Source organism: Dipodomys spectabilis, unplaced genomic scaffold, assembly GCF_019054845.1.
Source record: "Dipodomys spectabilis isolate Male_0828 unplaced genomic scaffold, ASM1905484v1 ptg000108l, whole genome shotgun sequence".
NCBI classification, from domain to species: Eukaryota; Metazoa; Chordata; class Mammalia; order Rodentia; family Heteromyidae; genus Dipodomys; species Dipodomys spectabilis.
The window spans coordinates 421,165-442,142 of record NW_024870785.1 but is presented as its reverse complement, the minus strand read 5'-3'; the positions used below and the strand labels follow the sequence as shown (position 1 = coordinate 442,142).

The 20,978-nt window shown below is 56.6% G+C and overlaps 1 protein-coding gene across 1 annotated transcript in view; it reads left to right on the top strand.

The window, feature by feature from the left end:
- Positions 1-20,978, top strand: part of Ryr3 (ryanodine receptor 3) — a 269,526-nt gene that overhangs the window by 178,476 nt on the left and 70,072 nt on the right. The window contains 11 exon segments of the mRNA XM_042687574.1: positions 830-993; positions 3,290-3,368; positions 5,071-5,160; positions 7,385-7,531; positions 8,945-9,007; positions 11,116-11,191; positions 11,284-11,407; positions 13,490-13,605; positions 14,583-14,650; positions 15,625-15,746; positions 20,363-20,412. Of these exon segments, the coding sequence (XP_042543508.1) occupies positions 830-993; positions 3,290-3,368; positions 5,071-5,160; positions 7,385-7,531; positions 8,945-9,007; positions 11,116-11,191; positions 11,284-11,407; positions 13,490-13,605; positions 14,583-14,650; positions 15,625-15,746; positions 20,363-20,412 (1,099 nt within the window).

The window sequence follows — 20,978 nt, the reverse complement described above, 5'->3', positions numbered from 1 at the left end:
GGCAGAGAGAGAGGGGGGACAAGGGACTTGAGGCACTCAAAAAGTAACACCAGAGAGGAACCATCAGAGTAAAGCACGAAAATCCCTCCTGACGTCCCTCCCTCCTCTTTTTCCTCCTGCTGAGCCTTTGCCAAACACTAGCAAGAGGAGGAGTCTGGGCATCTGCTCTGCTGTTGGGCCATGAGACATTCAGACTGGGGCTGCTGGGGAGGGCCTGCCAGACCCCCGTCCACGGAGGAGGTGGGGACCAGCGCAGAGCCGCTAACCCCCAAACCTTTCAGGACAGTGACTGAGATGGAGCTTGCTCTGTGTCCAGTGCGTCTAGATGTGGGAAGTCAAGAGCTCTAAAGGATAAAAATGCATGGTTTTCTCCAAGGATGAGTACAGCTAGCTTCCCGAGATGTACTTAAATTTACCTGTTTAGATCAGATGAATTGACAGCAGTTTATCCCCAGCTGGGTTCAGTAGAAAGCAGATAAGGTACTGAGCCGTTTGCTGCTGATCCTGACACATATCAGCTACTGTGACGCAAAGCAGAGCGTGCATGCTCTCTCTGGTCCTAGAGCCTCCTGTGCCTTCTCTGTCTCAAGTAGGGTCTGTTCTTGCATCGTTGAACAGACCAGGGTCTTCTGGCCTAATGCAAACCATGCTAACTTAATATACTCTTGAGATTATTCAAGAAGAAATTAAACTTTAATAAGGACGTGACGTTTTCTGTCAGTGTGGCGGTACTCATGTCTGATGTTGGTAGTCAGTGGGTAAGCGATTAGTTCTGCCTCTCGGCCACCATTTGACTTTTACTATTAAGGTTGTCTCTGCTTCTTCCCAGAAGTACGACCCGGACCTTTTCCTCATGGCCCTTCCCTGTCTCAGCGCCATTGCCGGGGCTTTGCCGCCAGATTATCTGGACACCCGGATCACAGCCATGTTGGAGAAACAGGTCTCAGTGGATGCTGATGGCAACTTTGACCCCAAGCCCATCAACACGATGAAGTGAGTCCAGTCCTCCCCAAGCTGGCCGTCCCTGTGGTCCTGAGCCAGTGCCTTCCTCTCAGAACACATTCCCTCTTTCCCTGTTCATTGTCTGTCCACATCTGAGGACGAGACATTTTTTTGTTTCTGGGCTTTTTAATGGAGTAGGGTCGGTTTAACAAAAGAAGTAGATGCATTCATAAATAAACGTTAACCAAGACATTGTGAGAACCAGTCCAGCAAATGATGCAATTGATTTATCAATGCGCTTTTTGACACAATCTTTGCTCTTTGTTAATTCAGCCTGTAGAGACATCATTGTGTCACACATAGCCAGGTGCTGGTGGCTCACGCCTATAATCCTAGCTACTCAGGAGGCTGAGATCTGAGGATCACGGTTCAAAGCCAGCCTAGGCAGAAAAGTCCCCATGATACTCTTTATTTCCAATTAACCTCTCAAAAACCAGAAGTGGAGCTGTGGCTCAACGTGACAGAGCTCTACCCTTGAGCACTTTGGCTCAGGGACAGCGCCCAGGCCCTGAGTTAATGCCCCATAACCAACCAATAATAATAACAAAATGAAACAGCTCGTATATGACACTCAGCTGAGCCGTACAGGGCCTCGAATGATGAGCTGAGCAGGTGGGGTCTTTATTAGGGTTGGATCTGCTTCCTGCCATAGAGAGGGATGCTAGAACATAGCACTAATTCCACAATCATGCCTTTTAGCTCATGCACAGCAGCTACCTGTAATTCCTCATTGATGCTCATTAGGCCATGATGTCTTTACCTTTGGGCAAAATTGCTTTGTGTTGGTTTGTGGCATTCCCCCCAGCCACGAACGTGTGTCATGGGACAGCCTAGAATCATCACAAGGTGCATGGTAAATGAAGAGCCCCAAGACTACTTCAGAGGGAACCGGGGAACTGGTCCCACACGAGCCCCGTAGGCTTCTGCCTGGTGACAGCTGTGCTCAATGAGAGCCAAACCTTCCCAGAGGCGGCTTCGGCTTTGATGCGCACGAAACTCATCTTCGGGTGATTAAGTGCGCACTCCATCGGACACAGATTTGAACCGGGAGGTAGAATTATGTCTCCTGTGAGAAAAGGTAAAAGGGAGTAAGAAAACTCTGAGCAGGTGAAGAAGAAGGCAGGCACTGGATCTGAAGAACTCTGTATGCATGCCCAAGGCTATGTGGCCCAGCAGCATGGGTGCTTTTATTGTTTGTTCTTGTTTTTGGTTGTGGGTCCTGAACTCTGGGCCTGGGCACTGTCCCTTGCGCTTTTCAGCTCAAGGCTAGCGCTCTGAGCCACAGCACCACTTCAGGTTTTCTGGTGGGTCATTAGAGATAAGAGTTTCACGGACTTTCTTGCCCAGGCTGGCTTTGAGCTGAGATCCTCAGATCTCAGCCTCCTGAGTAGTTGGGATGACAGGTGTGAGCCACTGGCGCCCAGTTTAGGTGTTTTGTTTTCTTTTTAAATATGGACAATAAGACATGAAACTGGAAGTTGTGTACTAGCGATGAGTGGTTCCACATACGTTTGAGAGTTCTGGTTCTTCCAAATGTCCCTTAAGATGTCAGTGAGATCCTTTGAGTAATGTGGCTACCCTAAGATTCACAATCATTACCAAACCTGGTGGAGGACTGAGTGGCCAGGCCTCAGCAAGACCGTCTCCGAGTCACGGCGGCTCCGGACACTGGCCAGATGTCCCCATCCACGGCGTCACTTTCCAGGCGCTGGCTGCCTTCCATCCCACCCAACTCGGGGCTGCCCCCTCCCACCACCTGCAGGGCCTCGGTGATGATGCCATCACGCCGTGTACCGTAGCAAAACACCCTGAGATACAAAGCAAAGTGCAGATGCTGTCACCAACGGAAGGGGCAAGGGAATGGCAGGTGCTGGCCATAGTTCCGAAAGCTAGTCATGAATCACTGAACCCAAAAGCACAGACACTAATCTGAAACACACAGCCTTGCCCACCTCTGCCAGTCCCAGATGGGAGCCGTAGGGTGTCAGGGGGCTTCCCCCCGGGGCTGATGAGGCCCCGGAAGCTCAGAGCAGCTGGAGGGAGCCCTCCAGGGGGGCCTGTACCTCGGAGGCCTGCAGGGACGGTGTGTGACCAGACAAGGGGGTGTCTGTCACAGGTCTCAGAGCCTGGCCCCAGCCCCTGGCCCCGCATCTAGAGGAGCTTTGGCTCTGAGGTGAGCCGATGGGTCAAACCCAACTTCTCACAGCTGACAGCCCATTCTACCCTATTCCGGCCTGCCTGGCTACTATGCCCGGGGAGATGGTGATTCAGTTCCCTCTCTTCACAGTTTTTCTTTGCCTGAAAAATTGGAATACATCGTCACCAAGTATGCTGAACATTCACATGACAAATGGGCCTGTGACAAGGTAAGGATTATCATCCAAATGACAATTGTCAAGGGGGGAAAAACCAGCCAAGAGCATTACAGAGCCCAATCCTGGAAATCTGCCCGATTTGTCTAAGTGACAGGTCTGCTGTGCAAGAGCATTCATTATTTCTGAGCAGCAGATTCTCAGAGATGGCGGAGGTCAGAAATGGGCAGCAGTGGCTGCTGGTGCTGCTTTCCTGTTCGTCAAGACAGTGAGCAGTTCTGGACGTGTTAACATTGCCTGATCGGGCACTCACTACCTGGGATAAATGGAAGAAATGTTTCCACTTCCCTTTACCCCAGTGACTGGGTGTAATTCGCAGCTGGTGTGGCTCACGCTGTCTGACACCTGACTGCAGACACATCCTCTTACCATGACCAGGAGCACACTGCTTGTCTGACCAGGAAGCCTCTGCCCCCTGCCCCCAAGAGCCTCTTCCTGAGGAGGAAACGGAATGAACCAGCGTGTGAGGCAGGTGGTTCAGCTCCGTGTCGGTTAGCTCAATCAGAGGTGCCAGGGATCGCCTCCTAGAGTAGCGACAGTTACAGACGGGCAGCTGCCCGTCGCAGGGAAGGGCGTGCAAGCAGGCCAGGGAAGGGCGTGCAAGCAGGCCAGGCCAGGGAAGGATGTGCAAGCAGGCCAGGCCAGGCCAGGGAAGGGCGTGCAAGCAGGCCAGGGAAGGACGTGCAAGCAGGCCAGGGAAGGGCGTGCAAGCAGGCCAGGGAAGGGCGTGCAAGCAGGCCAGGGAAGGGCATGCAAGCAGGCCAGGCCAGGCCAGGTCAAGAGAGCTGGGTGGCTTTCGGGAGCCACGTGGCATGTGGTGTAGGACATGGATGGAGGGTGAGAGGTGAGCAAGGTCATATTTTAGGTCTAGAGGTCGTATCTAAGCATTGGGTTTTCCAGAAGGTCAGCTGACAGAAAAATAACAAAGCAGCATGTGCCCTGCTGGAGTGATTCTGTCGTGTAAAAAGCGAGTCTGTGGGAGCACTGGAGACGTCCGAAGCGATCCACAGGAGAGCTGAGGCAGGCAGGGTCAGGGCAGGGGATGGGGAGGGGAGGCGCACTGAGCGGCAGCCTGGAAGCACAAGCGAGGGAGCCCTTCAGAGAGGGAACTGCCAGGTTCTTTGGGCAAGTGTAGATGCGCCCGCAGCACATCAAGCAGAGCTCAGGGGATGGAGGTCGACCTCTCGACAAGGGGAGGGAAAGAAGCCAGGGAAACAGCATGTTACAAATGAGCAGAGGCCAAATGAGGACGCAGCTGAGTCGGCCTGGCGGATTCAGGGCCTACAGGTCCCACACACACCGCTCAGGGACGCCACTGGCATGTCTGATGGCTTGTGACTGGGAAGCGGGCGCTGCTGGGATCGAGCTCTGTGGTTGGTTGTAACCCATACAGCTTTAACACAGTGGTCAGTAGTCCAGTATTCCCACGCCGTTTCCTGAAGCCTGGCCCCCGACCCGGAGCCCCGCGGCATTGTTTTAAGTAGGCCTGAAATACAAGCAAGAAAGTGGAGCCAGAAGCACAAAGGAGCAGAGTTCAGGGTACAGGAGGCTGAGCCCCTGGCAGCCTGGAAGGACCCTTAGACATTCTCTAAGAGGATTTCCAAGCTGTCACTCAGGAAAAGGCACACACAGGTTTGGGTCACATCGCAGGGCTCTCTGAGTGCCGAAGGTATTTGAACTGAGGGTATTTCTGCAGAGTCTGAGTGGATGGAAATACGGCATTTCCCTAGATGAAAATGTGAAGACCCACCCTCTGATGAGACCCTTCAAGACACTGACCGAGAAGGTAAGAATTGGCCGCCTTGTGGTCCAGCTCCTTCCCTAGGAGTTGTATTGGAAGCTCAGAGGAGTCCGGACAGGGAGCAGTCTTTCAAGTTCCTGGCCTTTGGCAGTCTGTCCCTCAGCCTGTCAGGGGGCAGCAGCCGCAGGACCATTTGCATGATTATGTCTCAGACTCTATTCTTTGGCTCTGAAAACCAAAGACTGGTGAACAAAAGCTCTGTTTAGCACTTAAGGCTGGGCCAAAATGTGCTTAGATTCTCCTGCAGCTGAGCTAGGAAGGGATATTGTTAGATCGTTGGAACTGGGTCGGTAAAAGGGCTGGAGCTCCTAGGAGAAACTCAAACACGTTATATACACATAGATGATACCAAGAATAGGAAGTCCCCATGGAAATACAAACAAGTCTCTTTTTGTAAATTAAGGTGTTTGATTCATCTCAACTCTGAGTTCCTATTTTGCAATCAGTAAGCACGGTTTGTGAGGTTCAGTTTAGTGATCTCTGTAAGAGATGGCATGTGTGTCTCTGAATATTGATTATATGTGAAATTACGCTTTGATCAAAAGATAATTCAGCCAGGGGTTCATGCCTACAATCCTAGCTACTCAGGAGGCTGAGATCCAGAAGCTTGCAATTCAAAGCCAGCCTAGGCAGAAAAGTCTGCAAGAGAGCTTCTGCATGGCAAAGGACATAGCTAGCAAGATCAATAGAAAGCCCACGGATTGGGAGAAGATCTTCACTAGCCATAAACGGACAAGGGTCTCATATCTAAAATATACCTGGAACTCAAAAAATTAAATCCCCCAACAACAAATCCTCAAAGAAACAACTGCCCAATAAATAAATGGGCTAAAAACTTAAAGAAAAACTTCTCTGAAGAGGAAAGAAGGATGGCCAATAGACACATGAAGAAATGCTCATCATCCTTTGCCATAAAAGAAATGCAAATCAAAACAACATTGAGATACCACCTCACCCCAGTTAGAACGGCAAAAATCAAGAACTCTAACAACAACAGATGCTGGAGGGGATGTGGACAGAAGGGAACCTTACTGCATTATTGGTGGGAGTGTAAACTTGTTCAACCACTTTGGAAAGCAGTATGGAGGTTCCTCAAAAGACTCCACATAGAGCTCCCCTATGACCCAGCAATCCCACTTTTGGGCATTTACCCAAATGATCACAAACAAGACCACACTAAAGCTACCAGCACAACTATGTTTATTGCAGCATTATTTACCATAGCTAAGATATAGAACCCACCCAGATGCCCCTCAGTAGATGAATGGATCAAGAAAATGTGGTATATATACACAATGGAATTCTATGCCTCCATCAGAAAGAATGACATTGCCCCATTTGTTAGGAAATGGAAAGGCTTGAAAAAATTATATTAAGTGAAGTAAGCCAGGCCCAAAGAAACATAGGTCCCATGGTTTCCCTTATTTGCAATAACTAATATATGTCTGAGTCAAGCAGAAAAAGGTCAGATAAGTTGATGTTAGGGAAATGAACCCTAAGATAAGAATTCAAATGATTTTCTTTCATGCAATTGTTTCTAACATATTTATAAGATGATTTCTTTGTTGCTTTGTATGTCCCTCCCCCACGGTATAACCCCTGCTTTCACTGTATTTGATGTCGGTATAATTTGTGGAGGGGAAGGGAAAAAACAAATTGTTTAACTAGGGATACATGTGGACCCATTGCAACAATGAGATGTACAAGTCGTTATGTGGAAAAGGAACTTTACAACTTTGGTGGTGGTGGGGAGCAATGGGGAGGGAGGAGGGGGTAAGGCTGGTGTGCCCCTCTGGGGGACAGGACCAGAGGCCCAGGGGCTTAGGGATGACAGACGTCAGGAATGCTGACTATATTTGCGAGTGGAATGCTGCAGGTCGCAGTTTAACCCCCTGGAAGGGGCGCAAGCTAACTGGAACCTCTGCTTACTGTGGGGCCCAGCTTCAGGGAGAGGGACCAGGAAGAATGCTGCATGTGGGCTGGGGAGGTGGCTCAGTGGCAGAGCGCTGCCTAGCGTGCATGAAGCCCTGGGTTCGATTCCTCAGCACCACATACACAGAAAGGGCCAGGCGTGGTGCTGTGCTCCAGTGGGGGGAGCGCTAGCCTTGAGCAAAAGAAGCTCAGGTCAAACCCCAGGACTGGCCCAAAAAAGCCCCAAATGCTGGATGTACATGCTCTCCAGAGCTCTTCACTGCAGATTTTCTTCCAGGAGAAGGAGATTTACCGCCGGCCTGCCAGAGAGTCCCTAAAGACCATGCTGGCCGTAGGCTGGGCTGTGGAGAGGACCAGAGAGGGGGAGGCTGCGGCTCAACAACGGGAAAATGAGAAACTCCGAAGCGCTCTGCAGACCAGCCAGGTATGACAGCCACACGCAAAAGCCAGCCGTGAGCCAGGAGGACGCACCGCACCTGTGCTCTGGGAAAACGCGGGGGGTGGGAACAGGGGGGGACCCCCTCAGAGGGGAGGCTGGGGGGACACTGGGCCTGGGATGGGATGGGGGAGGGGAGGCTGGGGGGGACACTGGGCCTGGGATGGGGTGGGGTGGGGGAGGGGAGGCTGGGGGGACACTGGGCCTGGGATGGGATGGGGGAGGGGAGGCTGGGGGGACACTGGGCCTGGGATGGGATGGGGGAGGGGAGGGGAGGCTGGGGGGACACTGGGCCTGGGATGGGGTGGGGTGGGATGGGGGAGGGGAGGCTGGGGGGACACTGGGCCTGGGATGGGGTGGGGTGGGGGAGGGGAGGCTGGGGGGACACTGGGCCTGGGATGGGGAGGGATGGGATGGGGGAGGTTGGGGGGACACTGGGCCTGGGATGGGATGGGATGGGGTGGGATGGGGGAGGGGAGGCTGGGGGGACACTGGGCCTGGGATGGGGTGGGGTGGAATGGGGGAGGGGAGGCTGGGGGGACACTGGGCCTGGGATGGGGTGGGGTGGGATGGGGGAGGCTGGGGGGACACTGGGCCTGGGATGGGATGGGATGGGGTGGGATGGGGGAGGGGAGGCTGGGGGGACACTGGGCCTGGGATGGGGTGGGATGGGGGAGGGGAGGCTGGGGGGACACTGGGCCTGGGATGGGGTGGGGTGGGATGGGGGAGGCTGGGAGGACACTGGGCCTGGGATGGGGTGGGGTGGGATGGGGGAGGGGAGGCTGGGGGGGACACTGGGCCTGGGATGGGGTGGGGTGGGGGAGGCTGGGGGGGGACACTGGGCCTGGGATGGGGTGGGGTGGGATGGGGGAGGGGAGGCTGGGGGGACACTGGGCCTGGGATGGGGTGGGGTGGGGTGGGGGAGGCTGGGGGGGGACACTGGGCCTGGGATGGGGTGGGGTGGGATGGGGGAGGGGAGGCTGGGGGGACACTGGGCCTGGGATGGGGTGGGATGGGGGAGGGGAGGCTGGGGGGACACTGGGCCTGGGAGGGGGTGGGGTGGGATGGGGGAGGGGAGGCTGGGGGGACACTGGGCCTGGGATGGGGTGGGGTGGGGGAGGCTGGGGGGACACTGGGCCTGGGATAGGGTGGGGTGGGATGGGGGAGGGGAGGCTGGGGGGACACTGGGCCTGGGATGGGGTGGGGTGGGGGAGGCTGGGGGGACACTGGGCCTGGGATGGGGTGGGGTGGGATGGGGGAGGGGAGGCTGGGGGGACACTGGGCCTGGGATGGGGTGGGGTGGGGTGGGGGAGGCTGGGGGGACACTGGGCCTGGGATGGGGTGGGGTGGGATGGGGCCGCAGAGGGGGTCACCCTGCTCACTGCGCCTCTGCTCTCCTAGGGCAGCAGCTACAGCCCTGCTCCTCTCGATCTGTCTAACGTGGTGCTCTCCAGGGAGCTCCAGGTTGGTGCCTCGCTTGCTTTGTGACCTCTTTCAGTGCCTGGCATGTTTCTCTCCCAGGAGTTAATGGGGAGGGGTGAGGGAAGCGTGTTGAGCCTGTCCCGCTAAGGCCGAGCCGGAGGCGGGCCGTGCCGTGCAGCTGTCCTGGGGTCAGGCAGACGGGCCGGCCGCCAGGCAGGGAGGCCCAGGCTCCCTCCAGGATGCCGTGGTGGGGGGTGAAGCAGGAAGTAGAGGAGAGCCCCAGCGTGAGCCCCAGCCCCAGCGTGAGCCCAGCGTGAGCCCAGCCCCAGCGTGAGCCCCAGCGTGAGCCCAGCGTGAGCCCAGTGTGAGCCCAGCGTGAGCCCAGTGTGAGCCCAGCCCCAGCCTGAGCCCAGCGTGAGCCCAGTCCCAGCATGAGCCCCAGCCCCAGCGTGAGCCCCAGCCCCAGCGTGAGCCCCAGCCCCAGCGTGAGCCCAGCGTGAGCCCAGTCCCAGCGTGAGCCCAGTCCCAGCTTGAGCCCAGCGTGAGCCCAGCCCCAGCGTGAGCCCCAGCCCCAGCGTGAGCCCAGCCCCAGCGTGAGCCCAGCCCCAGCGTGAGCCCAGCCCCAGCGTGAGCCCAGCCCCAGCGTGAGCCCCAGCGTGAGCCCAGTCCCAGCGTGAGCCCAGCGTGAGCCCAGCCCCAGCGTGAGCCCAGTGTGAGCCCCAGCCCCAGTGTGAGCCCAGCCCCAGCGTGAGCCCAGCGTGAGCCCAGCCCCAGTGTGAGCCCAGCCCCAGCCCCAGCGTGAGCCCAGCCCCAGCGTGAGCCCAGCCCCAGCGTGAGCCCCCGTGTGAGCCCAGTGTGAGCCCAGCGTGAGCCCAGCGTGAGCCGCCGAGGAGCTCTGGGAAGCTGGCCCTGGGTAGACGGAGTTTCCTGGCCTGGTCAGCCTCCCGGGCTGTGGGGATGCCTGCCGTTTCCCACAAGCACTGTGGAAGTGTTCATTGGTTGACCCAGAAATGTGAGCCAGGGAAATAGAACCAGAAGCCTTTGCCTCTCCTCCTCTTCCCCCGCCTTTCCCACACACATGTACGTGCACACGCAAGCACACACATGCACACACACATACATACACACACATACACACGCACGTGCACACACATACACACATGTGCACACACATGTGTGCACGCACATACACGTGCACACACATACCCACACACGTGCGCACATACACATACACGTGCACAACATGCACACAAACACACACATACACATGCACACACACGCACACATTACACACGCACACATTACACACGCACACACGTGCAGAAACATATCCACACACGCGCGCACACATACACACGCACGCACACACGCACACACACGCACATACGCACGCACACACGCATGCGCACCCGCACACATGTACACACATGCACACGCATGTGCGCGCACGTGCACATGTGTATACACATGTGTGCACACATGTACGCACGCACACACGTGCGCACACACGCACACATTCACTGGTGTCCGTGGCCTTCTGGAGCCTGCGTCTCTTGCCTCTCTTAAGTCCATGGGGCCAGACGAGAAAAAAAAAAGTCATCTCCAGATGACCTTGGAGAAAGTTTCTTTCCAAAATGCACCCTTCATTCTAGGTCACTACTGTGTAAACCTCATAAAGATCATATCGAGGAGCAATCTTATTTACAGGCGCCCTCACCACGCGGTGGTGGCCATTCTCAGCCTGACACTTCCGGGGGGCTTGGGACATTCACCACGCGGTGGTGGCCATTCTCAGCCTGACACTTCCGGGGCGCTTGGGACATTCACTGGGCCTCCCTCTCCTGGCTTGGCGGGTCCGATGGGGTCCTGAGCACTGTGGTAGATGAGGGGCTGCAGGTGGGCTGCTCGGGCCGCGCTGGGCAGCAGGCAGTAGGCCACTTGGGAAGGAGGGCGGGAGACCCCGTGTTCTGCGCACACAGGATGACACACAGCTAGTGAATTTGTACGCCCGGGCCGGTGAGTGGCGGGCGGGCTCCCGCGCAGGCCGGAGGCCCGTGTGGAACTCTGTCCCTGAGCAGAAAACCATGGCAGTTAGGAGGCTGTTTTTCTTGCTGGCTTCTCTTTGACTGTCTCTCCTTGGTGGGACACAGGGAATGGTGGAGGTGGTGGCTGAGAACTATCACAATATCTGGGCCAAGAAGAAGAAGTCAGAGCTGGAGAGCAAAGGTGAGCGTGGCTTCCAGCGCCCGCGGGGAAGGGGTGAGGGGCGCTCTGTCCCCAGACGTGCAGAGGTGACACCGCTTGCTTTGCTGACTCAGGTGGGGGCAGCCACCCCCTTCTGGTACCGTATGACACCTTGACAGCCAAGGAAAAGTTCAGGGACCGAGAGAAGGCGCAGGACCTGTTCAAGTTCCTCCAAGTGAATGGCATTATAGTTTCTAGGTAAGTCCTCTGCCTTCCTGGGTGAGTGGGCTGGAGCAGGGGAAGTGTGGCTCTCCTCTTCTGAAGACCTACCCCCTGCCTTCAAGCCCCATCAGACAGAGGGTCTGGCCCTTTGGAAGGTCTACAGTGAACGCATGTATCATAAACGCGATGCTACAGGCCAGGGCTTTTGCTTTGCACCCTGTTCTAGCAACGGTAGTGATAAATCATATTCAGAATGCACCCTCAAAGCCTTCCTTAGGAGCTGGGAGAATTTGAGGCTCTCCTACCTTTTCCTTTGCACTCATCCCTAATTCTAACAACGTGTGTTTGAAAATTTACAACTGGAGGTCTTTGCAAAATCTGTAAGTTAGTTCTTATGGTTGTTCTGTATGGTGTTGTATCCAGCTACATAGTAACAAGAGCGCGTGCACCACACACAGAAACCATCTCTAGACAAAGGGAATTGGTCCTTACGGAGACCAGACTCCACTGGGGAGACCAACACGTCGTAGCTTCCCCAACCTCCACCCGGCAGGATGCTCCGTCAAAGCGGTCTAGCTGAGTGTCTCACTGAGGACAGGCCTGGCTGCGTGGATCGGGAGGTGGAGCCTGCTTTGGTGTGCTGTGCTCGTGGCGCCGTGCCCGCCGCTCCCCTGGGGGACTGAACTCCAGCTAGGGCACATCCTGCTGCTTCTCCCTTTCACCTACAAGATACTTGCCAGGGAGTGCCGAAAACAAACACCAGGACTTCTATCCTGCGACCTAGGAAAGAATTTGAAACTTGTGTGGCTGTTGAGCAGCAGAAGGAGCTGGCGGCTGGGCAGGAACAGTCCCCTCCTCCTGTTTCTAACACTGAGGTGACTGTGCAGGTGATTTGCTGATGAATTCCCTGCTCACAAACACGAAAAATGGGCCTGACTCCAAAGATGAAGCCAAGGAAACTGGGAACATAGGGAGAAGGGTCACTGAACTCAGAAGACTTATCCTGAGCCACTGGTGTCCCGTGAGAGGCCCCGTAGCCCACGGGCGCTGGAGGCCCTCCCCTCCCTCCCCCCCCCCCCCCACCGGCTTCCCGCCCCGGCCCAGCCCTCAGCCTTGCCCCGCCCCAGCCCAGCCCTCAGCCCTCCCCCCCCAGCCCTCGGCCTTCCCCCCACCCCCGCCCTGGCCCAGCCCTCGGCCCTCCCCCCTGCCCCCCAGCCCTCGGCCCTCCCCCCTGCCCCCCAGCCCTCTGCCCTCCCCCTCCCCCCCCCCCACCCCGGCCCAGCCCTCAGCCCTCCCCCCCCAGCCCTCGGCCTTCCCCCCACCCCCGCCCTGGCCCAGCCCTCGGCCCTCCCCCCTGCCCCCCAGCCCTCGGCCTTCCCCTGCCCCCCTCCTCCACCACAGACAGCCCATTCTCTAGAATGGCTCAGGATTAAAACCCTGTCCGCTTTCCCGTCTCCCAATCTGAAATCCTTCTATCTGTAAACTACGCCCACACCTGCCGCCTCTCGCCCTGTTCATCACCGTCCAAGGTGAGACCGCGTGCTCAGGGCCTGTCTCCTCGCAGTTTTAAGCACAGCAGAGGGTCCCGCTGGACCTCAGTCGCACCACGCCGCTCCCACGCGGCACCTGCAGCCGCCTCCCAGCTCAGCAGGACCGCGATTCTGAGCCCTGGTGCTCCCGTCCGATCCACACACACGGGTCTCTCCGCCACACGCTTCAGCCCCAGCATGCTTCTGCTCAGGGGCTCCTATGACGGGTCTTGCGTTAGATGTCCTCACGATTCCAGACTTGGACTCCAGCGAGACCAGGCTGCCCCGGTTTACACCACTGCCTGCAGACCTTAGCTTCCCGCTCCTGGGCCCGCTCAGCCCACACTGACTCTTTTAACATAAACCTCTAACACTCCAGTCGTTTATGCGTTAGGTCTCCATAGCTAGCAGGTACCTTCCGCAAGAGCAGATATATTGCTTCATTCTCTGACATCCCCAGCCTACTATCTGTTGTAAGAATGGTAACGATTTTCCTGTAAGGGATGGTGAGACATTATTGTACATTTGAAGTCAACTCTGGTCACGTGGTTGTCTCTTCCTTCCTTGGGCTCACCCACGTCCAACCCAGGGGGGCAAAGGACACAGAGCTGGACGCCTCCTCCATGGAAAAAAGATTTGCCTACAAGTTTCTGAAGAAAATTCTGAAGTATGTTGACTCTGCTCAGGAGTTCATCGCCCACTTGGGTAAGTGTTACCATGAAGTATCACAAAAGAATCCGCTGACCCCTTACCAAAGAATGATCCTTTCGCGTGAAAGCTGTTCACAATCCTTCAGACACATCAGGGGAGACCATGGCTGAGATATTTTTTCCCATTAAAAATACCAGTCTGAGCCGGGCGCTGGTGGCTCACGCCTGTCATCCTGAGATCTGAGGATCACGGTTCAAAGCCAGCCCATGCAGGAAAGTCCATGAGACTCTTATCTCCAGTAAACCACTAGAAATCTGGAAGTGGTGTTGTGGCTCAACTGGTAGAGCGCTCGCCTTGAGCTGAGGGACAGCGCCCAGGCCCAGAGTTCAAGCCCCACAACTGACCAAAAAAAAAAAAAAAAATCAGTTTAATCAGGTCCCGGGCTCATGCTTGTCACTGTAGCTCCTTGGGAGTTGGATATCCACGGATCACAGTTCCAACAGAAAGATCCACAAGGCTCCATCTCCACAGAAGAAGCCGAGTGTGGTAACTCATACCTGTCACCCCACCTACAAAACCCGTGGACCATGGTCAAGCATGGGCCTAGACAGAAAGTAAGACCCTATCTCCAAAGAACCGGCGCAAAAAGGGTTGAAGGCTTGCTCAGGGGCTGAGTGTTTGCCTAGCAAGTTCAGGGGACCTGAGTTCAAACTCCAGCACTGTCATACACAGAAACCCAGCGTGGTCCCTTGGCTTTTCTGTTGGACGTGGTTGGCCCTGTGTCACTTTCCATGGAACTCATTCTAATAACTTTCCCATTGTTTTATTTGTGGCTGTGGGTGGCTTTGAAGCTGCTTCCTCACTGACAGCGTGGAGCAAGGGCACGGTGTGGGGAACGGGCACAGACATGACGGAGAAGTTCGCTGGGAAAGTGGCGTCTCCGTGGCCGGGGAGAAGCTGCGTGGCTTCCAAGGGCTGTAGTCGCAGGTTTGTTTCTTCACTAAGGCCAGCTTTGCACTTTGCCTTTGTAGAAGCCATCGTGAGCAGTGGGAAAACTGAAAAGTCTCCCCATGACCAGGAGATCAAATTCTTTGCCAAGGTAAGTGGTTGCCAAACTTTCTTAGGATCTCTACCATTTAGCACGTAGGTTAAACTGACCCCTGGAAGGTAGATAAAATTCCCGTCATGTCAGTGGGACAGGCCAAGGGCGGGGGGGGGGGGGGGGGGGGGTAAGGAATCCTGCCGCCCCAGGCCCCGGGCCCTTCTCCCTGGTGCCTCTGCCATCTCCAGAGAAATGATCACGTCAGTGTGGTCCAGACAGGCTCACCTGTCTGTGGGGAGCAGGAGAAGGAAGCTCCCAAGGCTCTCCATCACTGGCTAGAACATGGCCTTTGAGCTGTAAAGGAAAAGTGGATAATGCATTCTCTAACAAGGTAAAGTATTGTTGAAAAGAAGAGGAGACAATGTCTTCTGCAGAGCCCTGCTCAGGACCAGCAGCATGAACAGCCGACTAGCCTTGCTGTCTGGGAAGCAGCATCGATGCCAGAGGGCAGTGCTGCTGGGTGCCGGTGCCCCCTTCCTGCCCGGCCAGGGAGCCTCACCAAGTGCGGTGCCCCAAGGCCTGCCACAGCCAGGGAGCCTCACCAAGTGCGGTGCCCCGAGGCCTGCCCGGCCAGGGAGCCTCACCGAGTGCCGGTGCCCCGAGGCCTGCCCGGCCAGGGAGCCTCACCGAGTGCCGGTGCCCCGAGGCCTGCCCGGCCAGGGAGCTTCACCGAGTGCGGTGCCCTGAGGCCTGCCCGGCCAGGGAGCCTCATCCGAGTGCGGTGCCCCGAGGCCTGCCCGGCCAGTTTGACTCAGGATCGCATGAACATTTGTAGGACGCTCCGTGGACCTCTCCCCACCTATCCCTAAGGCTTTTGGTTTGAGGCACAAGAGAAATCATGGCACCCAGGCCCAAGAGTAGTTTCCTGGAGTTCCAGGACCAGCACGGAGAGGCTTTTGGCTCACTGAGAGTCTGTGGAGGGAACCCCCAGGAAGGCCTGGCCGGGCTCCCTACCAGCTGGTGTCTTCCAGGTCCTCCTCCCTCTGGTTGACCAGTACTTCACCAACCACCGCCTCTACTTCCTGTCATCTCCACTGAAGCCCCTGAGCAGCTGCGGATACGCCTCCCACAAGGAGAAAGAAATGGTGGCCAGGTGAGTCTATGCAGTGCGAGGCTGTAGGGTTAGTCAGCCTGGGTAATTCATGCTGGAAGGCCGAGGTTGCACATTGCTCTGGAGTCGCCAGCCCGTGACTGGTGCACCCGCTGCGTTGGGGCCCTGGTGGGCTGCCCGGGGCAGTGGCCGGGAGCACAGAGTAGCACACCGCTCGTCCAGAGGCAGCAGCAGAGGGAGCCGATTTCCCGACCATAGCAGTTGTGCTGCTGTGGTTCACGTAAGGCAGCCGGTGTCTGCGAGCCACAGGCGGCGCTTTGGAGAAATGAAGCCCGAGAGCCTGATGATCGGCGGTGCAGAGATTTGGCTGTGATCTTGATCTTGAAGGAAATCAAGCTCCTGTCTGACAGTGTAATTTCAGGATGTGCCCGGTAGGGTACTGGTCAGACTTGGAAAAGATTTCCATACCCAGGTCAATCTCTGTCCTGAAAATGCATTCAGGACACGTGAAAAGCATTCCCAGGCTCGGGAAAGCAGACCCAGGCACTGAGAGGAACAGCTGGACCTGCTCTCTGGGCCCTCTTGTCAATGGATGGGAACGGAAATTGCACTTACTCACTTTTTATTGTGGTTCAAGGCCCAGTGCCAGAGAGCCAAGTGCCCTGCCCCTGGAGCCCCTCCAGTGCCTTTAGCTTTTGGGGTTTTTCTCAGAAGGGCTCTTGTGGTTTGCCTAGGCCGGACTCAGACCAAGACTCACCTACTTTCACCTCCTGAGTAACTGGGACTCTAGGTGTACACCGCCACTCACTCCCAGCCTGTTTTTGAGACAGGCTCCTACCGACGTATCCAGGCTGGCCTCCAACTTTATTTTCTCATCTCTGTCTCCCAAGTAGCTAGGAGAAGCTAGAATTTTTGAAACTCAGATCATTCCAGTCATGGTATGAAATCTGAAATGAGAGATTTGAAATCTAGAGAAGTGTGATTCCGTTTAAATTCCTAACCAGAAAAGATGTTTACTTCAGAAATGTCAGCCTTCTGACTCAGCCCGGTAGGCACACTATGCAGATGCCTTTAGGTCCGAGCTGAGGGAAAGCCGCACAGACAAGCCAACGGGTAGATTCCACTATGCCCCACTCTGAGCCTCATCAAGCAAAGACAGAGAGAGAGGAGGATTTTAGCGAAAGCCTCTGAACTCCTCCCCAGCCTCTCGGCAATGGATGGTGCACGCTGCACTTGATAAGGGCTCAGCCTGTAAATATCACCATCTTGGGAAAGATATGCACGTTTAGGTTTTAAGCAACATGTATTAAACATTCTCCGTGGCCAGGCACTGAGCTTGACTTCTTTTTTTCTTTCTTCACGCAAACCTGTACTTTAGTAAGACTCCCTTAATTTTTCACTCCGTGTCCTCGTTATGTTCCGGGACCCCGTCCAGGACCCTGCACAGCACTCAGCTTACAGTGGTGGCCATGCATGAAATGTTTTATTTCTTTGAATGTTAATGTCACCATAAAGGGGATGCGCAGAGGGGTTACAGTTACATCAGCCAGGTAGAGAGTACATTTGTGTTTGGGCAGCGTCGCCCTATGAAGTCATTTTTAAGGGGCCAGTTTACTTTGATGGAACTCATGATATGAATGGCATGTCTCCTGAATATTCCTCTGGCCTGGGCTGACTTTTTGCCACATGTGAGAGTTACTGCCCATTGGGGAAGGCTCGCGATGAAACCTTGCGGCGTTTCGAACGCACAGTAGCACCTCCGTGTTACTATGTCTGTGACGCAAAGAAGAAACTGAGATTCAGCCAGGTCGCTTCAGCGCACCACACACATAACCCAGATGTTAAGTCAGGACAGGAATGAAGGTCCAGTCCTGTCCATCAGCGGCACATGCCATTTGTTCTACACCAAAGACAGAAGCCTGTGCTGTGAGCCTAAAATCCCCTCAGACTCAGGCCCTGGTCGGAGATGGTCGTAACGAGATCAGAATGCACCGTGTGTTTAGTGAGAAGTGAAGAGCAGCTGAGGTTTCAGACGCTCCAGCAGAGGGCAGGGGTGTCTGCGTCCTTCACCTGTTCTTAGAGTGTGAATTCATGGAAATGTGGCATTTGCTCAGCCAGGCCCGGGTTGTCAAGGCTGGACGCCGCCCAGAGCCGATGCGCCTCGCAAATACCTTCCAATCCGTCGTGTGTGCCTCCCACCCCAGGAGCCGTTGCGTCTGCAGGTGTCTTGCTTGCTCCTTCACCCAGCCCCTCCTCTTCGGACGCCATTTACCTGGAGTGGGGGTCAGGGTGGCAGAGCCCTTCCTTCCCTGGAATCTCTCGACCATCGTCCAACTTTGAGGGGGCCGGGATGTCCGCGGGGACTCGGCCCATACCTGGGCTGAGGACGGGCTCCTTTAAATCACAGGCTTTTAGGAGAAAGCACAGCCCTCTGGGGACCAGCCGAGGCCCTGACCCTGCAGGCCTGGAAATGCACGGCTGGCAGCTGCTCTGCTCAGGTCAAACGCCCAGCTGCTAGCTTGACTCAGAAGAAGCTTTCGTAGGTGTGGGGGACAAGTGTCCAAACACCAGAACCATCTGGGTTTGCCTGCCCTTCGTTTGTGAAAAACAGGGCAGCCTTTTAATTACAAATGAGGAAGTTACGTTCACAAAGCAAGAGCTGTGAAGGACTTCCCTCCCCCCCCAGCCAAAAGCTGCAGCGACGCAGCCGCTGGGCCCCCCCCCCAGCCCAGCTCCAGGGCGTGCATCAATCAAATCAGAAGCGGCTCAGACTCAATTTCACACTCACTGATTGCCAAATTTCTGTTCATTTATTATGAGTCCTTTTAAGCTCTAGGCCAGCTCGGCCCAGCTTAACTGCACTGCAAAAACCACTGGAGACTTGGATGGTTTTCCAGTAGACAGCCAAGGGAAAAACCATTAAAGTTGAGAACGTGACACCCTACCAACACTTGAGATACGTCCTCCCTCCCTCCCTCCGAGTGGTCCCGTACAAGACCCCTGTCTGTGTGAAGCCAGAAGCCTCGGGGTCAGCTGTGACCTGAGCTGGTTCCATGGACCCTGTGGCCAGGGGCTCTGTCATTGCCATTCTTTCTGTTCCTCGGCTGACTGTGAAGGTCTGACTGTTCCCATCTCGAATAGCGCCGGAGTTCTCATGATTCGGGCACGTGTGGCCCAGGGCTCCTAGATGGGACCCTGCAGCATGCACAGAAATTGCACCCCACCCCACCCCACAGGGCGCCGTGGGAAGCCTAGCAGGGGCAGCAGAACTTTCAAAGGGCTCCAAGGAGGAGGAGGAGAGGGAGGAGGGAAAGGAGGAGGGGGGAGGAAGAGGGGGAGAGGGAGGAAGAAGAGGGGGAGGAGAAAGAGGGGGAGGAGGAGGGGGAAGGGGGGAAGAGGAGAAGGAAGAGAAGAGGAGAAGGGAGGAGGAGGAAGGGGAAGAGGAGGAGAAGAGAAGAGGAGAAGGAAGAGAAGAGAAGGAGAAGGGGGAGGAGGAGGGGGAGGAGGAAGAGGAGGAGGAGGAGGAGGAGGGGGAGGAGGAGGAGGAGGAGGAGGAGGGGGAGGAGGAGGAGGAGGAGGGGGAGGAGGAGGAGGAGGGGGAGGAGGAGGAGGAGGAGGGGGAGGAGGAGGAGGAGGAGGGGGAGGAGGAGGAGGAGGGGGAGGAGGAGGGGGAGGAGGGGGAGGAGAAGGAGGAGGGGGAGGAGGAGGGGGAGGAGGAGGAGGAGGAGGGGGAGGAGGAGGAGGAGGAGGGGGAGGAGGAGGAGGAGGGGGAGGAGGAGGGGGAGGAGGGGGAGGAGAAGGAGGAGGGGGAGGAGGAGGGGGAGGAGGAGGAGGAGGAGGGGGAGGAGGAGGGGGAGGAGGGGGAGGAGGAGGAGGAGGGGGAGGAGGAGGAGGAGGAGGGGGAGGAGGAGGAGGAGGGGGAGGAGGAGGAGGAGGAGGGGGAGGAGGAGGAGGAGGAGGGGGAGGAGGAGGAGGAGGGTGGGGGAGGAAACCACCACTATGTACCAAATAAATGGCCTCGTTGCCAACAGCCTGCCGGAGAATCAGTCCACAGGATAGCCTGAGGCAGTACCAGAAAAACCCTCACTTCTCAGAATGGCTTCCTACCCAGCCCTTGGCGCTCTTCCAGTCCAGCTTCTCCCCACTTCCAACCGAAGCTGAGGGCTACGGAGTGATTTCCAGTCCACCGCAACACGGCGGCCACACTGCCTTTCAGATCTCACGTCTCCTGCGTCCTGTGGGCGTGCATCTCGGCACACACCAGGGGTCGCAGGGGCGGCGGCACGGGGTCCCCGCTGGACCCCGGGGGGGGGGCCGCGGCGGCACGGGGTCCCCGCTGGACCCCGGGGGGGGGCCGCGGCGGCACGGGGTCCCCGCTGGACCCTGGGGGGGGGCGCGGTGGCACGGGGTCCCCGCTGGACCCCGGGGGGGCGCTGCGGTGGGTGGCGCTGGGCCATCCTGCCGACTGCCCGGAAGCAGGCTCCTCCGTGCTCCACCATCGCTGTGGTGCACACATTCTTCTCCTGAGCGTGGCCTGAGTGTCTCAGGGAGGGGAACCCGTTCGCCTTCCTAGCTGTCCGTTTTGCTGCGTGTGGGCCGGGGGGTGCAGCGAGTCCTCGAGTCTCTGTAACCTTCTGAATTGTTGCTTTCTGCCTCAGCCTCTTCTGCAAACTTGCTGCTCTTGTTAGACACAGGATTTCCCTCTTCGGTAAGTGGATGCGGCTGAAGGCTGCTCTCCTTCCCGACACTGTCCTGAACTTGCTTTACCTGTGGTTCTCTCAGACCGCCTGAGTCTTGGACCAAAGTGTTCCCTAATTTACCATAGTCAGCCTGGGTCAGGATGAACACTGTCCATGCATTTCCAGCTCAGTTTCCCCCACAGATATTAAGTGCCTCTAACGTCTCCATGAAGCCATGGGTGAATCAGAATAAGGCCACAACGGTCCCTCACCATGAGCCTGGCACTGTGCATGTGGGGGTTAGCTGCTCTGGCTGTGGTGTGCACTAGCACAGGCCCAGGGGCTGTGCATGTGGGAATTGGCTGCTCTGGCTGTGGTGTGCACTAGCACAGGCCCAGGGGCTGTGCATGTGGGAATTAGCTGCTCTGGCTGTGTGTGTGCACTAGCACAGGCCCAGGGGCTGTGCATGTGGGAATTGGCTGCTCTGGCTGTGGTGTGCACTAGCACAGGCCCAGGGGCTGTGCATGTGGGAATTAGCTGCTCTGGCTGTGTGTGTGCACTAGCACAGGCCCAGGGGCTGTGCATGTGGGAATTG